Source organism: Rhodnius prolixus, unplaced genomic scaffold (assembly GCF_049639745.1).
Source record: "Rhodnius prolixus isolate KJV_2025 unplaced genomic scaffold, Rpr scaffold_8, whole genome shotgun sequence".
Lineage (NCBI taxonomy): Eukaryota > Metazoa > Arthropoda > Insecta > Hemiptera > Reduviidae > Rhodnius > Rhodnius prolixus.
Window position 1 is genome coordinate 1 of NW_027411593.1, and position 27,166 is coordinate 27,166.

The 27,166-nt window shown below is 35.9% G+C and overlaps 1 protein-coding gene across 1 annotated transcript; it reads right to left on the reverse strand.

The window, feature by feature from the left end:
* Window positions 1-19,524: 19,524 nt before the first annotated feature.
* LOC141451511 (uncharacterized) lies at window positions 19,525-24,408 on the reverse strand. The gene has a single exon (XM_074122949.1). The coding sequence runs from the start codon at window positions 24,406-24,408 to the stop codon at window positions 19,525-19,527; it is 4,884 nt and encodes a 1,627-aa protein (XP_073979050.1).
* Window positions 24,409-27,166: the final 2,758 nt, after the last annotated feature.

Here is a 27,166-nt window from a genome sequence, read left to right on the forward strand (position 1 = left end):
CTAACCTAACCTAACCTAACCTAACCTAACCTAACCTAACCTAACCTAACCTAACCTAACCTAACCTAACCTAACCTAACCTAACCTAACCTAACCTAACCTAACCTAACCTAACCTAACCTAACCTAACCTAACCTAACCTAACCTAACCTAACCTAACCTAACCTAACCTAACCTAACCTAACCTAACCTAACCTAACCTAACCTAACCTAACCTAACCTAACCTAACCTAACCTAACCTAACCTAACCTAACCTAACCTAACCTAACCTAACCTAACCTAACCTAACCTAACCTAACCTAACCTAACCTAACCTAACCTAACCTAACCTAACCTAACCTAACCTAACCTAACCTAACCTAACCTAACCTAACCTAACCTAACCTAACCTAACCTAACCTAACCTAACCTAACCTAACCTAACCTAACCTAACCTAACCTAACCTAACCTAACCTAACCTAACCTAACCTAACCTAACCTAACCTAACCTAACCTAACCTAACCTAACCTAACCTAACCTAACCTAACCTAACCTAACCTAACCTAACCTAACCTAACCTAACCTAACCTAACCTAACCTAACCTAACCTAACCTAACCTAACCTAACCTAACCTAACCTAACCTAACCTAACCTAACCTAACCTAACCTAACCTAACCTAACCTAACCTAACCTAACCTAACCTAACCTAACCTAACCTAACCTAACCTAACCTAACCTAACCTAACCTAACCTAACCTAACCTAACCTAACCTAACCTAACCTAACCTAACCTAACCTAACCTAACCTAACCTAACCTAACCTAACCTAACCTAACCTAACCTAACCTAACCTAACCTAACCTAACCTAACCTAACCTAACCTAACCTAACCTAACCTAACCTAACCTAACCTAACCTAACCTAACCTAACCTAACCTAACCTAACCTAACCTAACCTAACCTAACCTAACCTAACCTAACCTAACCTAACCTAACCTAACCTAACCTAACCTAACCTAACCTAACCTAACCTAACCTAACCTAACCTAACCTAACCTAACCTAACCTAACCTAACCTAACCTAACCTAACCTAACCTAACCTAACCTAACCTAACCTAACCTAACCTAACCTAACCTAACCTAACCTAACCTAACCTAACCTAACCTAACCTAACCTAACCTAACCTAACCTAACCTAACCTAACCTAACCTAACCTAACCTAACCTAACCTAACCTAACCTAACCTAACCTAACCTAACCTAACCTAACCTAACCTAACCTAACCTAACCTAACCTAACCTAACCTAACCTAACCTAACCTAACCTAACCTAACCTAACCTAACCTAACCTAACCTAACCTAACCTAACCTAACCTAACCTAACCTAACCTAACCTAACCTAACCTAACCTAACCTAACCTAACCTAACCTAACCTAACCTAACCTAACCTAACCTAACCTAACCTAACCTAACCTAACCTAACCTAACCTAACCTAACCTAACCTAACCTAACCTAACCTAACCTAACCTAACCTAACCTAACCTAACCTAACCTAACCTAACCTAACCTAACCTAACCTAACCTAACCTAACCTAACCTAACCTAACCTAACCTAACCTAACCTAACCTAACCTAACCTAACCTAACCTAACCTAACCTAACCTAACCTAACCTAACCTAACCTAACCTAACCTAACCTAACCTAACCTAACCTAACCTAACCTAACCTAACCTAACCTAACCTAACCTAACCTAACCTAACCTAACCTAACCTAACCTAACCTAACCTAACCTAACCTAACCTAACCTAACCTAACCTAACCTAACCTAACCTAACCTAACCTAACCTAACCTAACCTAACCTAACCTAACCTAACCTAACCTAACCTAACCTAACCTAACCTAACCTAACCTAACCTAACCTAACCTAACCTAACCTAACCTAACCTAACCTAACCTAACCTAACCTAACCTAACCTAACCTAACCTAACCTAACCTAACCTAACCTAACCTAACCTAACCTAACCTAACCTAACCTAACCTAACCTAACCTAACCTAACCTAACCTAACCTAACCTAACCTAACCTAACCTAACCTAACCTAACCTAACCTAACCTAACCTAACCTAACCTAACCTAACCTAACCTAACCTAACCTAACCTAACCTAACCTAACCTAACCTAACCTAACCTAACCTAACCTAACCTAACCTAACCTAACCTAACCTAACCTAACCTAACCTAACCTAACCTAACCTAACCTAACCTAACCTAACCTAACCTAACCTAACCTAACCTAACCTAACCTAACCTAACCTAACCTAACCTAACCTAACCTAACCTAACCTAACCTAACCTAACCTAACCTAACCTAACCTAACCTAACCTAACCTAACCTAACCTAACCTAACCTAACCTAACCTAACCTAACCTAACCTAACCTAACCTAACCTAACCTAACCTAACCTAACCTAACCTAACCTAACCTAACCTAACCTAACCTAACCTAACCTAACCTAACCTAACCTAACCTAACCTAACCTAACCTAACCTAACCTAACCTAACCTAACCTAACCTAACCTAACCTAACCTAACCTAACCTAACCTAACCTAACCTAACCTAACCTAACCTAACCTAACCTAACCTAACCTAACCTAACCTAACCTAACCTAACCTAACCTAACCTAACCTAACCTAACCTAACCTAACCTAACCTAACCTAACCTAACCTAACCTAACCTAACCTAACCTAACCTAACCTAACCTAACCTAACCTAACCTAACCTAACCTAACCTAACCTAACCTAACCTAACCTAACCTAACCTAACCTAACCTAACCTAACCTAACCTAACCTAACCTAACCTAACCTAACCTAACCTAACCTAACCTAACCTAACCTAACCTAACCTAACCTAACCTAACCTAACCTAACCTAACCTAACCTAACCTAACCTAACCTAACCTAACCTAACCTAACCTAACCTAACCTAACCTAACCTAACCTAACCTAACCTAACCTAACCTAACCTAACCTAACCTAACCTAACCTAACCTAACCTAACCTAACCTAACCTAACCTAACCTAACCTAACCTAACCTAACCTAACCTAACCTAACCTAACCTAACCTAACCTAACCTAACCTAACCTAACCTAACCTAACCTAACCTAACCTAACCTAACCTAACCTAACCTAACCTAACCTAACCTAACCTAACCTAACCTAACCTAACCTAACCTAACCTAACCTAACCTAACCTAACCTAACCTAACCTAACCTAACCTAACCTAACCTAACCTAACCTAACCTAACCTAACCTAACCTAACCTAACCTAACCTAACCTAACCTAACCTAACCTAACCTAACCTAACCTAACCTAACCTAACCTAACCTAACCTAACCTAACCTAACCTAACCTAACCTAACCTAACCTAACCTAACCTAACCTAACCTAACCTAACCTAACCTAACCTAACCTAACCTAACCTAACCTAACCTAACCTAACCTAACCTAACCTAACCTAACCTAACCTAACCTAACCTAACCTAACCTAACCTAACCTAACCTAACCTAACCTAACCTAACCTAACCTAACCTAACCTAACCTAACCTAACCTAACCTAACCTAACCTAACCTAACCTAACCTAACCTAACCTAACCTAACCTAACCTAACCTAACCTAACCTAACCTAACCTAACCTAACCTAACCTAACCTAACCTAACCTAACCTAACCTAACCTAACCTAACCTAACCTAACCTAACCTAACCTAACCTAACCTAACCTAACCTAACCTAACCTAACCTAACCTAACCTAACCTAACCTAACCTAACCTAACCTAACCTAACCTAACCTAACCTAACCTAACCTAACCTAACCTAACCTAACCTAACCTAACCTAACCTAACCTAACCTAACCTAACCTAACCTAACCTAACCTAACCTAACCTAACCTAACCTAACCTAACCTAACCTAACCTAACCTAACCTAACCTAACCTAACCTAACCTAACCTAACCTAACCTAACCTAACCTAACCTAACCTAACCTAACCTAACCTAACCTAACCTAACCTAACCTAACCTAACCTAACCTAACCTAACCTAACCTAACCTAACCTAACCTAACCTAACCTAACCTAACCTAACCTAACCTAACCTAACCTAACCTAACCTAACCTAACCTAACCTAACCTAACCTAACCTAACCTAACCTAACCTAACCTAACCTAACCTAACCTAACCTAACCTAACCTAACCTAACCTAACCTAACCTAACCTAACCTAACCTAACCTAACCTAACCTAACCTAACCTAACCTAACCTAACCTAACCTAACCTAACCTAACCTAACCTAACCTAACCTAACCTAACCTAACCTAACCTAACCTAACCTAACCTAACCTAACCTAACCTAACCTAACCTAACCTAACCTAACCTAACCTAACCTAACCTAACCTAACCTAACCTAACCTAACCTAACCTAACCTAACCTAACCTAACCTAACCTAACCTAACCTAACCTAACCTAACCTAACCTAACCTAACCTAACCTAACCTAACCTAACCTAACCTAACCTAACCTAACCTAACCTAACCTAACCTAACCTAACCTAACCTAACCTAACCTAACCTAACCTAACCTAACCTAACCTAACCTAACCTAACCTAACCTAACCTAACCTAACCTAACCTAACCTAACCTAACCTAACCTAACCTAACCTAACCTAACCTAACCTAACCTAACCTAACCTAACCTAACCTAACCTAACCTAACCTAACCTAACCTAACCTAACCTAACCTAACCTAACCTAACCTAACCTAACCTAACCTAACCTAACCTAACCTAACCTAACCTAACCTAACCTAACCTAACCTAACCTAACCTAACCTAACCTAACCTAACCTAACCTAACCTAACCTAACCTAACCTAACCTAACCTAACCTAACCTAACCTAACCTAACCTAACCTAACCTAACCTAACCTAACCTAACCTAACCTAACCTAACCTAACCTAACCTAACCTAACCTAACCTAACCTAACCTAACCTAACCTAACCTAACCTAACCTAACCTAACCTAACCTAACCTAACCTAACCTAACCTAACCTAACCTAACCTAACCTAACCTAACCTAACCTAACCTAACCTAACCTAACCTAACCTAACCTAACCTAACCTAACCTAACCTAACCTAACCTAACCTAACCTAACCTAACCTAACCTAACCTAACCTAACCTAACCTAACCTAACCTAACCTAACCTAACCTAACCTAACCTAACCTAACCTAACCTAACCTAACCTAACCTAACCTAACCTAACCTAACCTAACCTAACCTAACCTAACCTAACCTAACCTAACCTAACCTAACCTAACCTAACCTAACCTAACCTAACCTAACCTAACCTAACCTAACCTAACCTAACCTAACCTAACCTAACCTAACCTAACCTAACCTAACCTAACCTAACCTAACCTAACCTAACCTAACCTAACCTAACCTAACCTAACCTAACCTAACCTAACCTAACCTAACCTAACCTAACCTAACCTAACCTAACCTAACCTAACCTAACCTAACCTAACCTAACCTAACCTAACCTAACCTAACCTAACCTAACCTAACCTAACCTAACCTAACCTAACCTAACCTAACCTAACCTAACCTAACCTAACCTAACCTAACCTAACCTAACCTAACCTAACCTAACCTAACCTAACCTAACCTAACCTAACCTAACCTAACCTAACCTAACCTAACCTAACCTAACCTAACCTAACCTAACCTAACCTAACCTAACCTAACCTAACCTAACCTAACCTAACCTAACCTAACCTAACCTAACCTAACCTAACCTAACCTAACCTAACCTAACCTAACCTAACCTAACCTAACCTAACCTAACCTAACCTAACCTAACCTAACCTAACCTAACCTAACCTAACCTAACCTAACCTAACCTAACCTAACCTAACCTAACCTAACCTAACCTAACCTAACCTAACCTAACCTAACCTAACCTAACCTAACCTAACCTAACCTAACCTAACCTAACCTAACCTAACCTAACCTAACCTAACCTAACCTAACCTAACCTAACCTAACCTAACCTAACCTAACCTAACCTAACCTAACCTAACCTAACCTAACCTAACCTAACCTAACCTAACCTAACCTAACCTAACCTAACCTAACCTAACCTAACCTAACCTAACCTAACCTAACCTAACCTAACCTAACCTAACCTAACCTAACCTAACCTAACCTAACCTAACCTAACCTAACCTAACCTAACCTAACCTAACCTAACCTAACCTAACCTAACCTAACCTAACCTAACCTAACCTAACCTAACCTAACCTAACCTAACCTAACCTAACCTAACCTAACCTAACCTAACCTAACCTAACCTAACCTAACCTAACCTAACCTAACCTAACCTAACCTAACCTAACCTAACCTAACCTAACCTAACCTAACCTAACCTAACCTAACCTAACCTAACCTAACCTAACCTAACCTAACCTAACCTAACCTAACCTAACCTAACCTAACCTAACCTAACCTAACCTAACCTAACCTAACCTAACCTAACCTAACCTAACCTAACCTAACCTAACCTAACCTAACCTAACCTAACCTAACCTAACCTAACCTAACCTAACCTAACCTAACCTAACCTAACCTAACCTAACCTAACCTAACCTAACCTAACCTAACCTAACCTAACCTAACCTAACCTAACCTAACCTAACCTAACCTAACCTAACCTAACCTAACCTAACCTAACCTAACCTAACCTAACCTAACCTAACCTAACCTAACCTAACCTAACCTAACCTAACCTAACCTAACCTAACCTAACCTAACCTAACCTAACCTAACCTAACCTAACCTAACCTAACCTAACCTAACCTAACCTAACCTAACCTAACCTAACCTAACCTAACCTAACCTAACCTAACCTAACCTAACCTAACCTAACCTAACCTAACCTAACCTAACCTAACCTAACCTAACCTAACCTAACCTAACCTAACCTAACCTAACCTAACCTAACCTAACCTAACCTAACCTAACCTAACCTAACCTAACCTAACCTAACCTAACCTAACCTAACCTAACCTAACCTAACCTAACCTAACCTAACCTAACCTAACCTAACCTAACCTAACCTAACCTAACCTAACCTAACCTAACCTAACCTAACCTAACCTAACCTAACCTAACCTAACCTAACCTAACCTAACCTAACCTAACCTAACCTAACCTAACCTAACCTAACCTAACCTAACCTAACCTAACCTAACCTAACCTAACCTAACCTAACCTAACCTAACCTAACCTAACCTAACCTAACCTAACCTAACCTAACCTAACCTAACCTAACCTAACCTAACCTAACCTAACCTAACCTAACCTAACCTAACCTAACCTAACCTAACCTAACCTAACCTAACCTAACCTAACCTAACCTAACCTAACCTAACCTAACCTAACCTAACCTAACCTAACCTAACCTAACCTAACCTAACCTAACCTAACCTAACCTAACCTAACCTAACCTAACCTAACCTAACCTAACCTAACCTAACCTAACCTAACCTAACCTAACCTAACCTAACCTAACCTAACCTAACCTAACCTAACCTAACCTAACCTAACCTAACCTAACCTAAAATAACATAAAAATAACAAAAATGATATAAAAATAACTTGAAAATAACTTGAAAATAACTTAAAAATAACATGAAAATAACATGAAAATAACTTGAAAATAACATGAAAATAACTTGAAAATAACTTGAAAAAACTTGAAAATAACTTAAATATAACTTGAAAATTACATAAAAATAACTTGAAAATTACATAAAAATAACTTGAAAATAACTTGAAAATAACATAAAAATAACTTAAAAATAACATAAAAATAACTAAAATAACATAAAAATAACTAAAATAAGGTTAGTAACTAAATAAGGATTCAGAGAATTCAGAGAAAGGATGAATCATTGACTAATGATACTTGTCTAAGGGTCAATGACTTAGCATTATAGTAATTGCAGTAAAAATTAGTGACTTGGGATGGTGGACTCATTCACTTATTCGAATAAAGAAATTGGGATACTTCGTCATTAATGACTTAGGATTGCCATATTCCCAATTTTTTACTTTAGATTAAATTATGTTTTCACTACTGAATTAAGATTAGTCTAAGTGACTTAGGATAATTCACTTATGATTAAGTTGACTTAGAATTTACGATTAAATTTTGGATGAAGAGCTTACGATTTATTAGGATAATTGGATTAGGATTACATTGAGGAATCATGGGCTGGCTTAGGGTTATTAAGATTAATTTAACAATATTGGGCTTACGATTAAGATAACTCGATAAGGATAATTACATTAGGATTAATATAACTAGATTAATTAGGACTAAAAAATTCATAAGAATAATTATTTTCGGATTAATGACTTAGGATTAGGATTGTTATTTAGGATTAATTCCTTGTGATTAAGACAATGACTTAGGATTAATACCTTAGAATTACGGCAATTGGATTAAGATTTTGACTTAGGATTAACATAATGACTTAGGATTAATACCTTACGATAATTGGATTAGGGTTATGACTTTAGGGGAAAACCCTTAGGATTAGATTTTTGACTTAGGATTAGGATCATTGGATTAAAATAAAAAACTTCACGATCATTGGATTAGGATAGTTACATTAGGATTATTACTTTAGGATAATTGACTTATGATTACAATAATTGGATTAGAATAAATAACTTCACGCTTATTGGATTAGGATACATGGCTTAGGATTACGTTCAGACTTAGGATTAGGAAAATTGGACTAGAATCAATAAATAACTTTACAATTATTGGATTAGGATAATTGACTTAAGATTATGATGATTGGATTAAAATAAATAACTTTAAGATCATTGATCAAGTCATATTAATGACTTAGACTTAGGATAATTGAATTAGGATTAGTGATTAAGCATAATTGAATTTGGTTTAATGACTTAGGATTAGAAGAAGTGCAGTAAGATTAATGACTTAGGATTAGTGACTAAGCATAATTGGATTTGGTTTAATGACTTAGGATTACAAGAAGTGCACTAAGATTAATGACTTAGGAATGAATGCAGTAATTATTTGACGATAATTTGATTAGATTAATGACTTTGGGTTAGGATAATTGGATTAATTAATAATGACTTAGGATTAACTTAAGTTTTTTGTTCCTTAGTATTAGATCTAAGTCACTTAGGTTTATTCGCTATGAATTGAATTTTTTTTATTATTATTAATGACTTAGGATAATTGATTTAAGATTGGCTAATTTTGACTTTGGTCAGGATTGATTGCTTATGATTTAGATAGTTGACTTAGGATTAGGATTACTGACTTAAGGTTTTGGATAAGGTAGATAGGGTTAATGACTTAGGATTGGCAGTAATGACTAGATCATTACTCCTTAACAAAAACTTACAGTTTAAAATGTTAAGTATAAGGGTTGATTAAACGCCAGAATTAATATGGAATATTTCAGGTTTGCATAACTTAAATAATCTAGATCAACCTCAAATTAATTATTTTTGTAAACACGATTTGCTCTGCATTGTTGAAACTTGGGTATTAGAGGATCGCTTTTGTTTACCATCTTTTCTAAAAGAATATAAATATTGCTATACTAGCGCTGTAAAAGATAAATCTCGTGGTGGAGCAAGTGGTGGCATAATGTTATTTTATAAATCTAATTTAGGTTATACTCTGGAAGTGCTAGATAAATGTGTGTTATGGCTATTTGTTAAAATCAATTTGAATAATAATTCATATGTAATAGGAATTAACTATTGGCCCCCTAGTTGTGATATTATATTTTATACTGAATCACTAACAGAATACATACACAGACCCTATGAAAAATTTCCAATTGACACTAAATATGTTATTGCCGGTGATTTTAACTGAAAGGAAAGATAGTAGCTAAGTATGACAATAGATGTTATGGGGTTAGCACAGAAAATGAAAGTTTAGTCAGGAGAAATTCTTATCACTTAAGACCCTCTAATAACTTTAAAATAGAAACTCCGCAATCTAATAAGAACTTAAATGGTACCCTGAGACCGTTCACAACCAAATATGGTCGTAAAACATTTGTACCAGTAAAATATCAAGAATAATTGAAATATCTTATATAAGAAAAATGAAATATTGTTAGTTCAATACAAGTAAAATCTCGTAGTAGAGTAGACTAATTAAGTGATACAGTTTATTTTCAGTTTAGTCAGTTCAGTTAAGTTGTGGTAGATTATTAGAGTATAGTAGATATACTAAGTGTTCCAGCGTATTTTTAGTTTATGATTTAAAAAAAAAAAAAAAGAAAAAAAAAAAAGGAAGATGTTGTATATGTACAAAGTAGTGGGGATCACTACTAGACATGTAAGTCAGTTAATAAAGGTATGTTAACTGGTGAACTACTTATTAATGAACCTGCCCAATATACGTATTTTAAAAATAATACAGTATCTGTTCTGTTATTTAAAAAAGGAGATGCTCATGACCCGAACTGTTATCGCAGTATTGGACTTTTGAACACAATAACGAAATTATTCACTTCAATACTACGTACAAGACTAGTGACTTGGGTAGAGCTAAACGGTATTATACAATCTGGATTCAGACATGGGCGCTCCTGTGTGGATAATTTGTTTATTTTGTCTTCAGTGGCAAGCATTCAATCTCAAATTTAAAAAAAGTATCTATTTGGTATTTTTATTGATTTTAGAAAAGCGTTCGATTCAGTCGATCATAATAAACTACGGGCTAAATTAGATTCTCTTGGAGTGAGTGGTAAATTTATTAGATTATTTAGTAAATTATACCAAAATGCCTCATTTAAATTATCAGTGAATAATGTTTTATCGAACTGGGAGATTGATATAACTAAATTGTTTATTCTCTTTATTGCAAATTGTTTCTGAATATTGCCATATAAATTCTTTACAAGTGAATGCCGATAAATCTAAAGTAATGGTTTTTCGGAGAAGTTTTAAAGTGAAAAAAGTGAAACCTCTTTCACTCAATCAAATAAATTTGGAATATGTAAATCAATATCATTATCAGTGTCACTCCAATGGTTGTTAACATATTTAACAGAATTTTTAATTATGTTGGTAAATTAATGGAAATGTGTGACGATAGGTTACCTAAAGTGTTGTTCAATAAACTTAAAGAAATAAATGGATTGTCTTATAATAAAATAGAACATAACTGGTACAGTCAGGTAGATCTGTTTCTTTTTGTTGTAGGTGCCAGTCATATACTTGCTGTGCTGACGTAAGGATGCCAAAGTTGGTCGACCACAAAGCAGTAGAGAAGAGAATAGAAATTTGAGAAAGAAGCGTTGAGTATGGAGTATGCTAAGCATAAAGAGAAGAGACAGGATGACAACACCGCTCGGTGGTGAAAGATGGACAAGAATGGTTACGGAGTTGTTACGTTTAGAAGGCAAAAGATGGTGAGACGGACGAAGTGAAAAAAGAAGAGGGAGTCAGTCAACTGGATGAGTAAAGCTCGCCTACATATTTCCAGCAGAATGGTTCAATCAACAATGATTTATATCAGTGTAGTTTCATATGACTTAAGATGACAACATTAGGATAATTATATTGGAACTGCAGATTTGTGGATTAGAAATTAGAATTAACATGTAGAATTAGGGATTACATTCGAGAGAAAGAGAGTAATTGAGTGCATGAAAAGGAGTAAGAATCACAATTATACTCTAAAATAATCGTATTTAAAGAAAACTACACCTTTTCATAACAAGCATATCGACAAAAACTTAGTTACATTTAACAAATCATTCTTCATTATTTTTATTTCATGTGGGGGCTTCGCCCCCACACCCCCTTTCATTTCTTTGTGGGGGCTTCGCCCCCACACCCCCATGTTCGTTAAAGTACAAAGCACCAAGTGTCTAAGTGTCATAATGTATACTGTTGGTAACTGTTAAATAGCGTAAAAGAGAAATAATAAAGAAGAAAAGCTAAAACAAGTGTACATTGACAAATACAAAGCAACATTCCTCCAAAAAAATACAGTTAAACGGAATTTCTGAAGAGGTTGCCAGCTACAGATCCTGTAGCACTAGTGCAAATAGTTAATGTCATAAATTCCTATCATTTCTCTTCTTCATTTCACTGTAATAAAAATAAATAGTGAAAGTAATAATAATAGAAAATTCAAGTCCAACTATAACAATCTAGAAATACTGTACTGAAATCAAAATGTATTGAATATTCAGTAAATGGTGAGTTGTTAACATGTAAAGTGTAGTGCCAATAAACTCCGCTAGAATGCATTTGCATGTTCGATTGCTAGTAAAAGGAATGTAATTATTAATTTTTCCCTTTTTTCCTTATTCAAGTCAACCAATTATTGCATACAAAATAACTAATAAATATTACCAAGTCGCAATTACCAATTGAAATAAGGAAAACGTAAAACAGTTAAATTGATCAAGTAATACTATTGAATTGGCACAAAAATCAATCAAAGAGAAATAAAAGAAATTAATTGTAAAATAAAACTTGCAGAAAGTATTAAAATGAATAAAATGCAAAATTAAAAATGCACAAAGCCTCAATATCACTCAAAGTCAAGTGCTGCAATGATTAAAAAAATGAAAATTTAAACTACTAAAAGCATAATTGGCAATTATAATATATGTCAAAATTGTACTCATTATAAGAAACAAAAAAGGAATAACTATCTAAATAAATAATTAAATGTAAAACTTGTTTAAAGAGTATGCATCTTAATTTGTATGGAAATACATACAATTAACAATTAACAAAAGTACAATTGTTGAAATAAATAGATTCATAACTTATAATTTATTATTGAGAAATGAAAGAAGTAATAGAAATACATTAATGACCTTAATTTAAAATAAAAATCTATTCATTGCTCCATTCACATCTCACAATTGCAGCAGCGCAGTACCAACAAAATCCGATAGAAAGCATGACCTGGCCCTATGTCCATACATGTACAACAAGTGAAGTTATAATCTACCTTTTTCTTTTTAATTATTCATCCTTTTCATTAATAAAGAATAAATAAATAATGCAAAAAAGTATTAAATATTGACAATTTCAATAAAAGAGATAAAGTAAAAAGTGAAATAGTTAAATAATTTATACAATTGAAAACAACACTTAAATTCATTATCAGTGGATGGTATTAAGTTAAAAAGAATGAATAGACATAAAAATGAACAATTAAAAAGTATAAAATCCATAAAATACATTAATGAAATACGTTTGATTCTCGTATGATCCGGTGTAAGAATGGCTTACTTAACAACGCCAGCTATGTGGGCAGGCGGTGGGGTTTCCGTTAGCTGTTCATGTAAACTTTATCGTATTCACAGCGAAAATAAAATAAATAGAAAATTTCAAAAATGAGATGAAGAACTTTAAGAAACAGTCAAAAATTGATTTCCTACAAATGTTCTACTCTGATACAAATTATAACAATTACTATTAAATTCTCTTATTTTAGAAAACTTGAATAATATTCCAAAAATGAAGCATTTAATGAATGCAGTAAGCTAGTAAAAATAGAATAATTACATCAAAAGTACTAAAAAATTTGAAAGTATTATTTTTATTATGCAATTAATCAATTTCTTTAAGAATTTAGCCATAATATTCGCCATTACCATTAATAACAGTCAAATATTTAGCTTGAAAATAAGGAATAAATAAAAGGATAAATAAATAAGAAGAAAAGGTTAGGTTACATGTGAAGGTAAATAAAATCGAAGATACATATCGATATTCTGGAAACTAGCCGAGTAGCCCTACTCACACAGACACACATAGCTTGAGCTTAAGCTCTTTGTGGAAAGTAAACAAGGGTAATACAATCGGAAGTGTATGGTTAACTAGTTTGGAAACTCCTAGGGGGAAATGACGTAATCACAAGTTACTAGTTTGGCGCGTTTCTCCACTTATTCAAACACTTGTTGAACCTTTACTTGTTTAATAATGTATTAAAATGGTAGAAAAGCTAGTGTATTGATAATAGAAACACATTAAGCTTGAATATAATAATAAATAACAACATTTATTACTTGCAATAAGTACTAATTATTTAACAAACAAACAGGAGTAATATCACTTTTTGTAGATCTAAGTCTTTTAAATAGTATCATATAAATTGGTAGATGATTCATTATTGATAAATAATCTTCATCTTTATTGATTGTAATAATTACTAATTTCACGTAAATAGCAAAATAAAAATATATTTCAATGATTATGTATTCTAAAATCATTAAAGACATGAAAATTGATATTTCAAATAATGTGAAACTACTAAAATCAAGTCAAAACAGCGTAATAATTAAAATAAACTCACTTGGTAAGACGCCAATTTTCTCCCGCGCTATTAAATAAAAGTGGAAATTTAGCGCGCTTCCTTTCTCTGCTAAGTGTGCTAAAAGAGACACCTGAGTTGATGATTCTACACTATCACTGCACAATACCAACAAAACGAAGGTGGCCCTGAAAAGGCATTAAACTAGGGAAGCTAGAAACACTGTACGCGGTAAATGAAGTAACAAGTAGCGCACGTAATAAAAGAACACTTCAAATTTAGGCAGATTTTCCAATGTATATTAGAAAACGGCCGGACCATAACGTAGACACACTTTCTATTGGCTGAGTTCGTAACTCATAGCTTGTCAATTTTGCAAATATTGAAATAATTAAATTTACGGCTTGAAATATTGTCAAATGTTGTTAGAATGTGAAATAGTAAAGAGAAAAAACATTTATTACAAAAAGGATAAGAAATTATTGAATAATAATTAATTTTGCAATGTGTATTGCAAGACAGCCGGACCATAACGTAGACACACTTTCTATTGGCTGAGTTCGTAACTCATAGCTTGTCAATTTTACAAATATTGAAATAAGTAAATTTATGGCTTGAAATATTGTCAAATGTTGTTAGAATGTGAAATAGTAAAGAGAAAAAACATTTATTACAAAAGGAATAAGAAATGATTGAATAATAATTAAAATATGTAATTTTCAATAAATAGAGATTGCAGTTGTGGCCGCTGGAGTCGTCTGCGTCAAGGGGGGTACTTTACTGCAGTACTAGTATTGTACGAACGTAGCCAATAGGAATTGAGATAGAGCCCTATATAAGACGGCCAGTTGACCGCTCTGGTCAGTCACTCAAGAATTTTTAAACCATCAACATCTCATGCAGTACAGCTTCCAACGTGGGATTTTACAGCTAAGCCAGCAGTATCAAGTGAGAAGAGGCTAGTTGGGCAGTATTCGCCTGGATGAAGGCGCAACGAGGGACTATAAAATTCGCCTGGATGAAGGCGCAACGTGGGACTATAAAATTCGCCTGGATGAAGGCGCAACGTGGGACTATAAAATTCGCCTGGATGAAGGCGCAACGTGGGACTATAAAATTCGCCTGGATGAAGGCGCAACGTGGGACTATAAAATTCGCCTGGATGAAGGCGCAACGTGGGAACAACTCATCTGTAACACCCCAGTACTAGTTGCTGGTGATATTTTTGAAATGTTCGCTGGGTCTTCGGACTCGGCGAACCCCCCTCACAAAGCTGTGGTGACACAGCACGCCTTCGAGTTAGGAGCTAGCCCGCTTGTGAGGTTTTGCATGTGGGCTTCTGTCTGTTTTATACAGATATGTAGCTTGTTGCTGATCAAGACAAGTGGGAATAGCAGAGAGCAGTTCCCTGCTGGCCTGTAAGCACGTCTCCCGTTCTTTATGAACTGGGACTTGTGTTGTTTGGTGTGGCACAGTTTCTAGAGGCTGTGGCAGACCAAAACAACTACAGGCAGTTTGGAACTTTGACCTCAGAGGTGGGGTAAACTCCCCGCTGGCCAGTGGCGCACTTGTCTTCGGGCCCAAGACTCGTGTGCCTAAGTGGTGAGGAGTTGAGGCTAGCTAATGTGCTAGTAACATTAGCTGCCCTGGACTGTTGATCCACAGCCACTTGGAGTTTTCCCATCTGTAGTTATTTTTTCCCTTGCCCGCGCAGCAGGATGCGCCTTTACAGGGCGCGTTGCGCACATATTATTATTAATCTATATGATAAATCTTGGCCGGCGGCTTTGCCGCCGGCCAAGAAAATTTTTTTTTGCTTCTTACTTGAAACAGAAGTTTCCCGCGCTTTTTGAAATTATTTCCTTTTGGCGCCTTTTTTTTTAAAACAATTAAACCCAACTTAAAGAAATATTTTCATTTGTTACCAAGTGCGACTCTGAGTTGATAATTTCCCGCGCTTTTTCAAATTCAACTTTTTTTCGCGGTCTCTATTTAAAAAGAACTAAACCCAACTATAAAGAACTATAAAGAACTAATATTTTTACAATCTTTTCGCTAAGTGCGACTCTAAGTTGGCAAATTTGATGTGAAGGACAGTAAGTTCGACTCTGACTTCACTTTACTAGGATAATTTGATCGCCCCACCACTTCACAGCAAGGATTCTTGGCCCTGAAAAGGACCCTTTGTTGTCCTAGCTGGTAGCTACTTGCTAGGCTGACAATATCTCCTCTTCAGCCTCTCAGCTTGCTTCTTCTTCTTCGAGTCTGCTAGCCAGCAGTGCATCCTTTTTCTATCTGCTTCCAAGCCTTGCTTCTTCTTCTTCGAGTCTGCTAGCCAGCAGTGCATCCTTTTTCTATCTGCTTCCAAGCCTTGCCTCTTCTCGCTTGATACTGCTGGCTAAAGTTGTTCCTGCTTTTTTTCCTTCTTCCTGTGATGTTACTCCTTTGATTGTTCTTGAATGAATGAGCAGCTCTCTACAGTGCACCCTCTTATATAGAGGGGATTCGCGCATGCGCACTGCGCAACCCCCACTTCAACTACCCCCACTCTCATCCCCTCCACCAACTCACACTTGTCTCCCTTATAACTCCTACCCATAACACAACAGCCCCACCAATTCTTGTCGCTCTCCTGGACAGCTGGCCAGAACGAATCCGCCTTTGGAATCGTTGGATTTGAATCAGTTCCAGGGTTCGAATCAATTCCAACAACTCGTTCACTCATTAGTAAAAATGTCACGCAATTTATTCAAATATATCATTAAAAGTTTGTTACCTTTCCCAGTGTATAAAAAAACTATACCTAATTTCCAATTGCTCTGATAAATATAAAATTAACGACGTAACACAAAAATACACTAATCAATTATAAAAATTAAAGCAATGCAGTTTAGTCATTATCTAGCTTCACCACTGCAACACTACAGTTAATAGAGAAACGCAAATGGGTAGCAAATTATTCCCATAAAAAAATTATAACCCTTCAAGTAAAATGATAATTACTCATACCTTAACAAAAACTTACAGTTTAAAATGTTAAGTATAAGGGTTGATTAAACGCCAAAAGGTACACAAATCAGCAAGTACCCAACATTTCATTAATACTTAATTAATATTTAAGTAATTTTACTGCATTAAATTTCATTTATTTTTTTGAATTTATTAGAGGTCACAGACCCTTATGCTGGCCATTTTCGTCTGCAAAATATTTGTTCAAATAGAACACTATTTCTTAGATTGACTGTAATATCTAATCAACAAACTATTAATCACAGGTTAAAAAAAAAAACTTTATAAAAAAAAAATATGAGGCTAAAAAATTCAAAAACTTTTTTCAAAAATGCTTACACCAACATTCATCAATGATTTTGTTTATTTTATTTATTTATTTTTATTTTTAAATAAAAATCTTCGGTTTAAGTTCGTAATTCGATTAAAGCAATTGTTACTTTATTTAGTAGTCAAGCGTTTTTAATAATAGGTAATAATTAATCTGGCTTTATCGCAAATAATATAGTTTTCTTCAATTCTCAAATCTAGGTATTCTTACCGCAGTGTTATATATTTGGAATATAAGATATGCATATTTTTATGACAGCTAATTATACCAGTATTTTACCTACTATAAGTAAAATTAGAGGGACTACATTAAATTACAATTGAGAAATGAATAATTATTGTTGAATAATTTACTGGATATTACCTATGCGTTATTTGTACTCACAAATACTTCGGTAAGAAGAATTCTAGACTGAAATATTGTTTTAAATCCGTGATTCAAATTTAAACAGTAGCCGACTCTAACTTTGTCTTTTTCTATTTTAACATGCATGTATATGTGACTACTCAGAATAAAGGGCCTAATAAAGATAAATCACAAGAATAATTTGGAATAAAGCTATAATAAAGTACCTATTTAATTACGAAGATATAATATACATTTTATCATAATTATAACAAAAAATAAAATATTATGAATGAACTAAGGGAAGGGATTAGCTATGCGGTTAGCGTATTGGATTCCCACGTGGAGGTTCCGGGTTCGAATCCAGCTGCTGACCCTTAGATTTTCTCTTCCTAAGAGCTTCTTACAGCTCACTGGCCGGTGATGGACAGTGTTGTCTGTAACGAGAGAACACTGTCCGGAGGCCGTTTAAATCAATAAAAAAAAAATTATGAATGAACTGGCCAGCATAAGGGTCTGTGACCTCTAATAAATTCAAAAAAATAAATGAAATTTAATGCAGTAAAATTACTTAAATATTAATGAAGTGTTTAGTAAATTATTTTGATTGATCAGAAAATGTTTAAGAAATAAATTGATAAATAGTTTAATTAGTTCAACATACGTTACAGTTAAATGGATATCCAATTTACAATGTTACAGTTGGTTTAAAGAATAATTCAAAAATGATAGTGGAGTATACTCCTGATATGATATGATTTAAACACGCACTCACTAGCCCAACTCACATGACCGACTGCCCTACACAGACAGACTGCGACTCAAGGTACAAAGTACCTTGTTGTTGTTTGATGATAAACCACAACATCCAAATTTTTTAATGAATTTACTTAACATACCGCCCACCAAAATTTGGAACTTTTGAAGAACTATGAAGATAATAATATGAGATGTGATGTGATGTGATGAGAAGTTTCGTGATGATGTGGATGGTGGTCTGGATATGATGTAGAAATTGATTAAGGCATGTTCTCATTCAGTTGAGGTAGAGGTGCTAGCTTAGTTACAGGGCGCTTATAGACTCCTTGAGCTGTCTTCACAGTAGCTACTCGAACGATACCATCAGAGCCAGGATGAATACTGATAACTCGAGCAAGGGGCCACTGTAATGGCCAGGTGTGTAAATCTTTTAGGAGGACCATGTCACCAACCTTTAAATTGGTTGTTGTAGTAATCCACTTGGTACGTTGTTGTAGCGTTTGGAGGTACTCTTTCTGCCAACGATTCCAAAAATGTTGTACTCGCTCTCTCAGATATTGCCAACGAGTTAAGTGATTAAGAGGTACGTCTGTTAACGTGGCTTCAGGAAGAGCAGTGAGTGGCGCTCCGATAAGAAAGTGCCCCGGAGTGAGAGGTTGAAGATCTTAAGGGTCTGTAGACAGAGGTTGAAGTGGCCGTGAGTTTAATATAGCTTCGATTTTTATGAAGATGTTGTTCAACTCTTGGGATGAAAATGTAGAACTGCCAATAAGTTTGCGAAGCAGAGTTTTGGTAGACTTGACTCCTGCCTCCCAGATTCCCCCAAAATGAGGTGCTTGAGGAGGATTAAATAGCCATGTGATGTGATGATGATTGATGTGATCAAGAATGCATGCTTGAGTAGTTTCTGAGTCATGCCAGGCAGCTACTTCAGCTAGATAGTTAGCAGCGCCAACAAAGTTCTTTCCACAGTCGGAGAGCATTTTAACAGGTTTGCCCCTCCTTGCAATAAAACGATCTAGAGCATCAATGAAAGCTTCAGTGGATAGTGAATGCACCAATTCAAGATGAACTGCTTTGGTAGATAAGCATACAAATAAACATAAATACACCGTCACCAGCGGTGACTTTCGTCGAGGCGTCTCCTTGCATAGAAATGGTCCAGCAAAGTCTACTCCTGTTTGATAGAAAGCTCTGACTGAAGACAGCCGCTCGGGAGGTAGATCGCCCATAAGTGGTGCTCGGTTTGATTTGGTCATTTTATGGCAGATGATGCATGTTCGTTTCCGTTGTTTCACCAAACTTCGTCCAGCAGGAATCCAATATTGTTGTTGAATAGCAGCAAGAAGAGTTGCAGGTCCGGCATGTGCATGTTCTATATGAAAATAATCTATCAAAATGTTAGTGAATTGAGAACGTCTTGGAAGTAAAATTGGATGTTTGGATTCAATAGGTAAGGAAGAATGGCGTAAGCGACCGCCCACCCTAAGAATACCAGTTTGATCGACAAATACATTAAGACTTAACATTAATGGAGTCGGGTTAAGGTGATCATTGAACGCTTCCGGATAGTAATGATGTTGTAAAAGTTTGATACATTTGATGTTGGCAGCGTCAAATTCTAAAGCAGTGATAGGACCCTTAGGTCTGATGTGATCGGAAAACTTTGATTTTGGTACAAATCTGAGGGCGTAAGCTAACGAATTGACCAGACGACGGTATTTAGAAAATCTTTCAGTCCAGTTGATGAAATCCGATACGTGAAAAGTAACAGTTAACGTTACACGAGAGGATTTGATTTCAGGTATGTTTTCAGACGAGATACTAGTTTCATTTGAGGGCCATAAGGTCTCAGGTTGGATCAACCACGGGGGGCCCGCCCACCATAAGGGATGATTCAATAACTGGGTTGGCAGCAAACCTCTTGAGCAGCAGTCGGCCGGATTGTCATGGGAAGAGATATGCTTCCAGCATTTAATATCGGTTAGTTCGCTGATGCGAACTACGCGATGTGCAACAAAGGTCTTCAATGTGTGTGCTGGAATTTGAAACCAGCTAAGCACAGTAGCTGAATCGGTGAAAAACCAAGTAGATTCGATTCGGAGGTGTTTAATGCATTTGGCAATAGATGTGTACAATGAAGCAAGCAATAATGCACCACAAAGTTCCAAGCGGGGAATTGTCATGGGCTTTAGTGGGGCCAATTTAGATTTAGATTTAAGGAGGAAAACTTTCCTCTTCGAATTCACGATGGAGACTATGTATAGTACAGCACCATAGCCTCGTTCCGAAGCATCACAAAAGCCAACAATGGAACATGGTGCCTGTGTATCGTCCAACATAAGGTAGCGTGGGATAGGAACTTGTTGAAGGTTAGGTATATCTTGAAGAAAATTCTCCCAAGTGTGCAAGATAGCAGTTGGCAAATTCTCATCCCAACCAATTCCTAATTTCCAAGTCTCTTGTAGAAGTATTTTAGCGATAAACACAGATGGGGACACGTAACCTAGAGGATCATAAATACGTGCTATTGTGGATAATATCATTCGTTTGGTAGGAGGTAAAGCAGACATATGTATCTTGTATGAGAAGACATCTTGTATTGGATCCCATTGCAACCCCAAAAGTTTAACAGTTGGTTCTTCCATTTCGCTAAAGGATATTGGCATTACCTTACATTGATCAGGACTAGGTTTGATAACGTCTGAACTGTTGCTCGTCCATTTGCTCAACTGAAAACCTCCTTTTGATAATAGGGCAATTAATTGCTCTTTAATAGATAATATCCCGTCAATAGTGGAAGCACCCGTAACTATGTCGTCAACATAGGTGTCATGGGTAAGAGCCTTAGTGGCTAGAGGAAAAGGTATACCTTCATCAGTCACAAGCTGTTGAATGACCCGTAAAGCCAAGAAGGGAGATGATTTGAGTCCATAGGTAACTGTGGTTAACTCGAATTCTTCAATGGGGTGATCAGAAGAAAAGCGCCACAAAATATGTTGATAGACTCTATCATCAACGGATATAAGTATCTGACGATACATCTTTACAATATCTGCAGTAATCACGAATCGATGTTTTCGAAAATTCAAAATGATGTCACTGATATCCGTTTGTAGTTTGGGGCCTGCACCCAGATAATCATTTAGTGATCCAAAAGTTGTTCTGCAAGAACCGTCAAAGACAACACGCAATTTCGATTCACCATTTACAATCTTCGAAACCCCATGATGAGGTATTACGCATTTTGCGGGTCTGTTAGTTGTTACCATGTGCCCCAGGTCAAGATATTCTTGCAGAAATGAATGATACTGATGGGAAAGAGCGGAATCGCGTGCAAGCTTAAACTCCACATTGCGTAATCTGTGTAAAGCACACAAATGTGTTGGGCCTAGATAATTAGGTACGGAGAGAAATGGCAATGAAACGACATAACGCCCATCAGGCATACGAGAATGAGTAGCTTTGAAATGATCTTCGCAAAATTGATCGTCGGGTGATAAAGTGGGCTGCTCAGTTTTGATGGTCTCGATTTCCCAAAATCTTTCCATAAGGGAATAGACATCTGAAGAAGTAATAAAGAATGATGATGTAGATTGAGAACAGGAAAGCTCCGTGCATTTACCCATAATAATTTGACCAAAGATGGTACTAAGTAGTTTTGGTTCCTTTTGATTAAAATTAAACTCACAGGGAGGTGAAGAACAGTCTAAGATCTGTAAGAAAAGATCCGCTCCGAGAAGAAAATCAATAGGACCTGGGTTCCAGAAGTCAGGATCCGCTAAATTCAGATGAATGTAGCGTTTCCATATTGATGGGGGTAACTTTTGATGGGGTAATTGTTGTGTAATGATAGGGATAACAACAGCCTCTGTGTGGAGGTCAGGTGATACGGAGCGAAGTGATCGTAATGTACACATTACCTTCTTGGTTGGTGTTAATAACATGGATTGACCAATTCCAGATACAGATATGTTAAAGGGAATAGAGGGTAATTGTAACATGGAAGCGCATGATTCTGTTATAAAAGAGTATTGACTACCACAATCTATAACTACTCTTATCGGATGGAAAACACCATTAACGTCACAAATTTGAACAATTGCTGTGCCCAAAAGCACTTCCGGGGTATGGTTAGCAGAAATGGCAGAGAATGCTACATTTGTAGCGGATGGTTCCTCCTTATTAGTAGAAGGTAACTGAGAAGTTGGCTGAGTAATGGATGGCATACTAGGTATGGATGGCTGTAAATGTAAGGTGGTATGATGACGTCCTCCACATTGGCGACACTTCCAACGAGAAGTACATTCTCTCGTACGATGGCCCGGATAAAGGCAATTTTTACAGCCAGCCCAATTTTTTAAAATATCATAACGTTGTTTAGGCGTGCCTCGAACATAAGTGGGACATTCCGTAAGCTTATGCCTTTGCTTACATAGAAAACATGTTGGAGAACGAGAGGAAGAAACAAGTTGATTCGCCTCGTTTACTACTGATGGAGAAGAGGTTGTATTTGTAAAGAATGAATTGGAAGGTTTGATATGAGTTCTATTTGATCTAGTGTTATTGGGCTTAAAAGGTTGATTAAGGATTGGAGTTAAATCCCTTTTGCCCCTTTCTGTAATGTCTTTGGCGTTTACCTTCTTTCGCACAAATTTGGCTAGGTCATCGCAAGTGGGAAATTCATCTGCAGCAGCCAATTCGAATGACTCTCTTGTGCTTTCATCCAAGCAGCGAAGAGCTAGTTCAAACATAATGTACTTTGACGAATTAGGAATTTTAATTTTTTCGAAGGAAGTGACATTTTCAATGACAACCTGCATAAAGTGTTGCAATGACGCTGCTGTAGCTTTACCTGTGAGAGGTTTAAAATTCAGTATCTGGTCAAGGTAGAATGCTGCGAGTTTTCTCTTATTGTCATAATGTTGAAGCAATGCTGACCAGGCTTGTTCGTAGCCTACCTCAGAAACTGGTACATGTTTAATGACAGAAAGGGCAGAACCCTGTAAGTTCGCAAGAAGAAAGTGATATTTCTCAACAGCTGTCAACGAAGTTTCATCATGGACCATGGAACTGAAAGTATCTCTAAATAAGGGCCAATCTTGCAACTTGCCAGAAAATACTGGTATTGTGATATGAGGAAGTCGTGATCGAATAGAAATACACTGAGATAAGTCTAACAGTGAATTCTGAATTGAAGTGGTAGGCCTGGGTTGATATGAGGCGCAATGAATTTCAAAAATAGCCCCGGCTTCATAATAAAAGTCTTTGGTAGCCCTAAGAATTGTCGATTCTCGTTTAGACGGAAATTCCGATTCTGCATCCTTTGCCAAATAAAGTGACTTAATTTCAGCCCATTCATTCATAAATTTTTCATAAGTTACATCAAGTGATCTAAACATCCCTTTAAATAACGAAATTGCTGTGGAATCAGTGCTAATTCGGCGGCCAGTCTCACAAATTGACTTAATATCATCGGCTAGCGAAAAGGCCTTGTCTTTATGCAGGGTAATTTTTTGATCTAATGACAGCTTGAGAGGTTCCGTCATGTTTAAAAATGTAAAATAAAATGAGATATACCGGAATAAGAAAAGATAAATATTAAGGGAAAAGGAAAGTTGCAGAATTCAGAAGATTAGAGCAAAATTAGAAAGCTAGAAAAATAATACAAATAACATAAAATATGCGTGAATTAATAACTAATGTAAACGTCTATAAACAGAGACAACAAGATAATATTACATATAATTCTAACTTAACAAAGGCTTTGATTCAAGATAAATATAAAGAATTATGAAAATAAACACAAATTAAATCAATCAGAAATGATTACATTGAATAAATGAGAGCTTAATAGATTGATAGAGAGATTGATAGAAATGCAGTTTGTAAATATGAAAATACAATAATTAATTACTCTTGTATTTAGGATTATACCTAAATTTTATTGCCACACTTCGTAAAGCAACACACTTTAAAAATTAACGGAAGCGATAGCTCTATGACGCTTTAACTTACGGCAAAAATCAGAACTAACGACAGCGTACTCCTAAACTCGAGACCGCATGGTTAGTTATTTCTATAATTTAAAGATTATTTAGATGAAATGACGAATTTAGTTTTACTTTAATTTTTCAAGTGTGTTAAGAAACTATAGCTGGTTTTTTTTTGAAAATATTAATCAGTAATTCACAGTATCAGCAAAAATAATAATATAATATAATGGTTTTGATTGAAAATACAATTATTTTTAGTTATTTAGGCATTATAGCCTGATTGAGACAAACACTGTTTAATCTGAATGTTCTATAATAGATGTGGACTGTATATCTGTAGATCGTTAGTTCAAAATCCGGCCCGGATGGGACCAGAAAATGTTTAGTAAATTATTTTGATTGATCAGAAAATGTTTAAGAAATAAATTGATAAATAGTTTAATTAGTTCAACATACGTTACAGTTAAATGGATATCCAATTTACAATGTTACAGTTGGTTTAAAGAATAATTCAAAAATGATAGTGGAGTATACTCCTGATATGATATGATTTAAACACGCACTCACTAGCCCAACTCACATGACCGACTGCCCTACACAGACAGACTGCGACTCAAGGTACAAAGTACCTTGTTGTTGTTTGATGATAAACCACAACATCCAAATTTTTTAATGAATTTACTTAACATGAAGTATTAATGAAATGTTGGGTACTTGCTGATTTGTGTACCTTTTGGCGTTTAATCAACCCTTATACTTAACATTTTAAACTGTAAGTTTTTGTTAAGGAGATTTTTGGACTTTTTGGATAGATTTTCCTTTTTGTCTGTTTTGCAAAGTTACATATCTGCTTTACAGATTTTATTAAAATTTGGAATAATAAATTCTACCATTATAACCTAAAAAGGTGTTAAGTCCGAACCGTAACTACCACTGGAGCGATCTTTTTAAAGAATGATTATAGTTGCGGTCCCCCAAACCATCCTCAATAACAATTTTTTAGAGAAAGCGTTTTGAATAAAATAGGAAGGTATTTGTACGTAAATAGCAAAATTAAAAAGCGATTTCAGTACTTCCTTTTAAGAGGAGTAAGAAAAATAAACTGCGATTACAGTACTTCTCCCTAAAAGGCAAATATTTTGAATCGAATTCATTGATGTAAATAGGTTCACTCATTGATAATTTTAACGATTGCAGTACTTCCTCTTAGTAGGTGTAAGAGCTTCACTTCACAGCCACGTAGAGGAGCTTTAACCACTTCTTCGTGGTAAATTTTATCCAAATCGAACTAAGCGTAATAGAAATATTGGTAATAATAGTATTAGAAAAGGCCTTACTTGGGTGGGGCAAACTCCCCTCCTTATGAGTCATAGCGACGAGACTTTTAAAGTGCAAATCTGTACAAAATTTCGATTCGAATGACACTTCATTCATGAAAATCGGTTCACGTTTCGATAATTTGAAACGATTACCATACTTCCCCCTAATAAGGGTAAGAGCAGAACGTCGTTTAAATGTTACGTAGGAGTGCCCTAAACCTTTCATCCTGCCAAATTTTATTAAAATCGGGTCAACATTTTCAGAGTTATTAGTAATAATAATTTTGAGAAGGGGCCTCACATATATGGGGCTAACTCCTCCCCCATTTGATGTACAGCGTCGAGACCCCCAAAAGGCACATCTACATAAAATTCCGAAACGAATGACACCTCATTCATGAAAATCGGTTCACGCGTTTAGGCGCTACGTTGTTTACAAAAAAGGTAACAACAAGAAGAACAACAACAACAAGAACAAGACCAATTTTTGAAAATGCCGTTTTTGCTCATTTTCAGTAACTTTTTTCTCGTAATATATTAAATCTGGGTTTTGACAAAAAAATTACAGTTATAAAGGAGGACTTGCCCTATAATTTAAAGAAAATTTGGGAATTTTATCTTTTATAGAAAAAGAGAAAAAAATTGTCAAAGTTGGGTGTTTTTCAACGTTACACTTTTTCGTGCAGTTTTTGATGATCAACCCTTATACAACTGTCCTACCGGACAGTTTTAATAAATTTACCAACAATTCAATATCAAGCTTTAAAAATATTATCTTATTATTTTACAAAAAGATAACGCTGGACACTCTTATTCCTATCTTCATTGGCCTAACTTTAAACCTGTACAATGTCTGTCTGTGAGACGGTCAAAGTAACACTCAGCCAAAATGTAGAATTACCTAATTGCTTTATTTACTGCAGTATCCCATCTGTTGGATCCTCGCAAGGAGTTGCGGCCCCCCTTGACCAGAATTTTCTTTGAGCGACAAT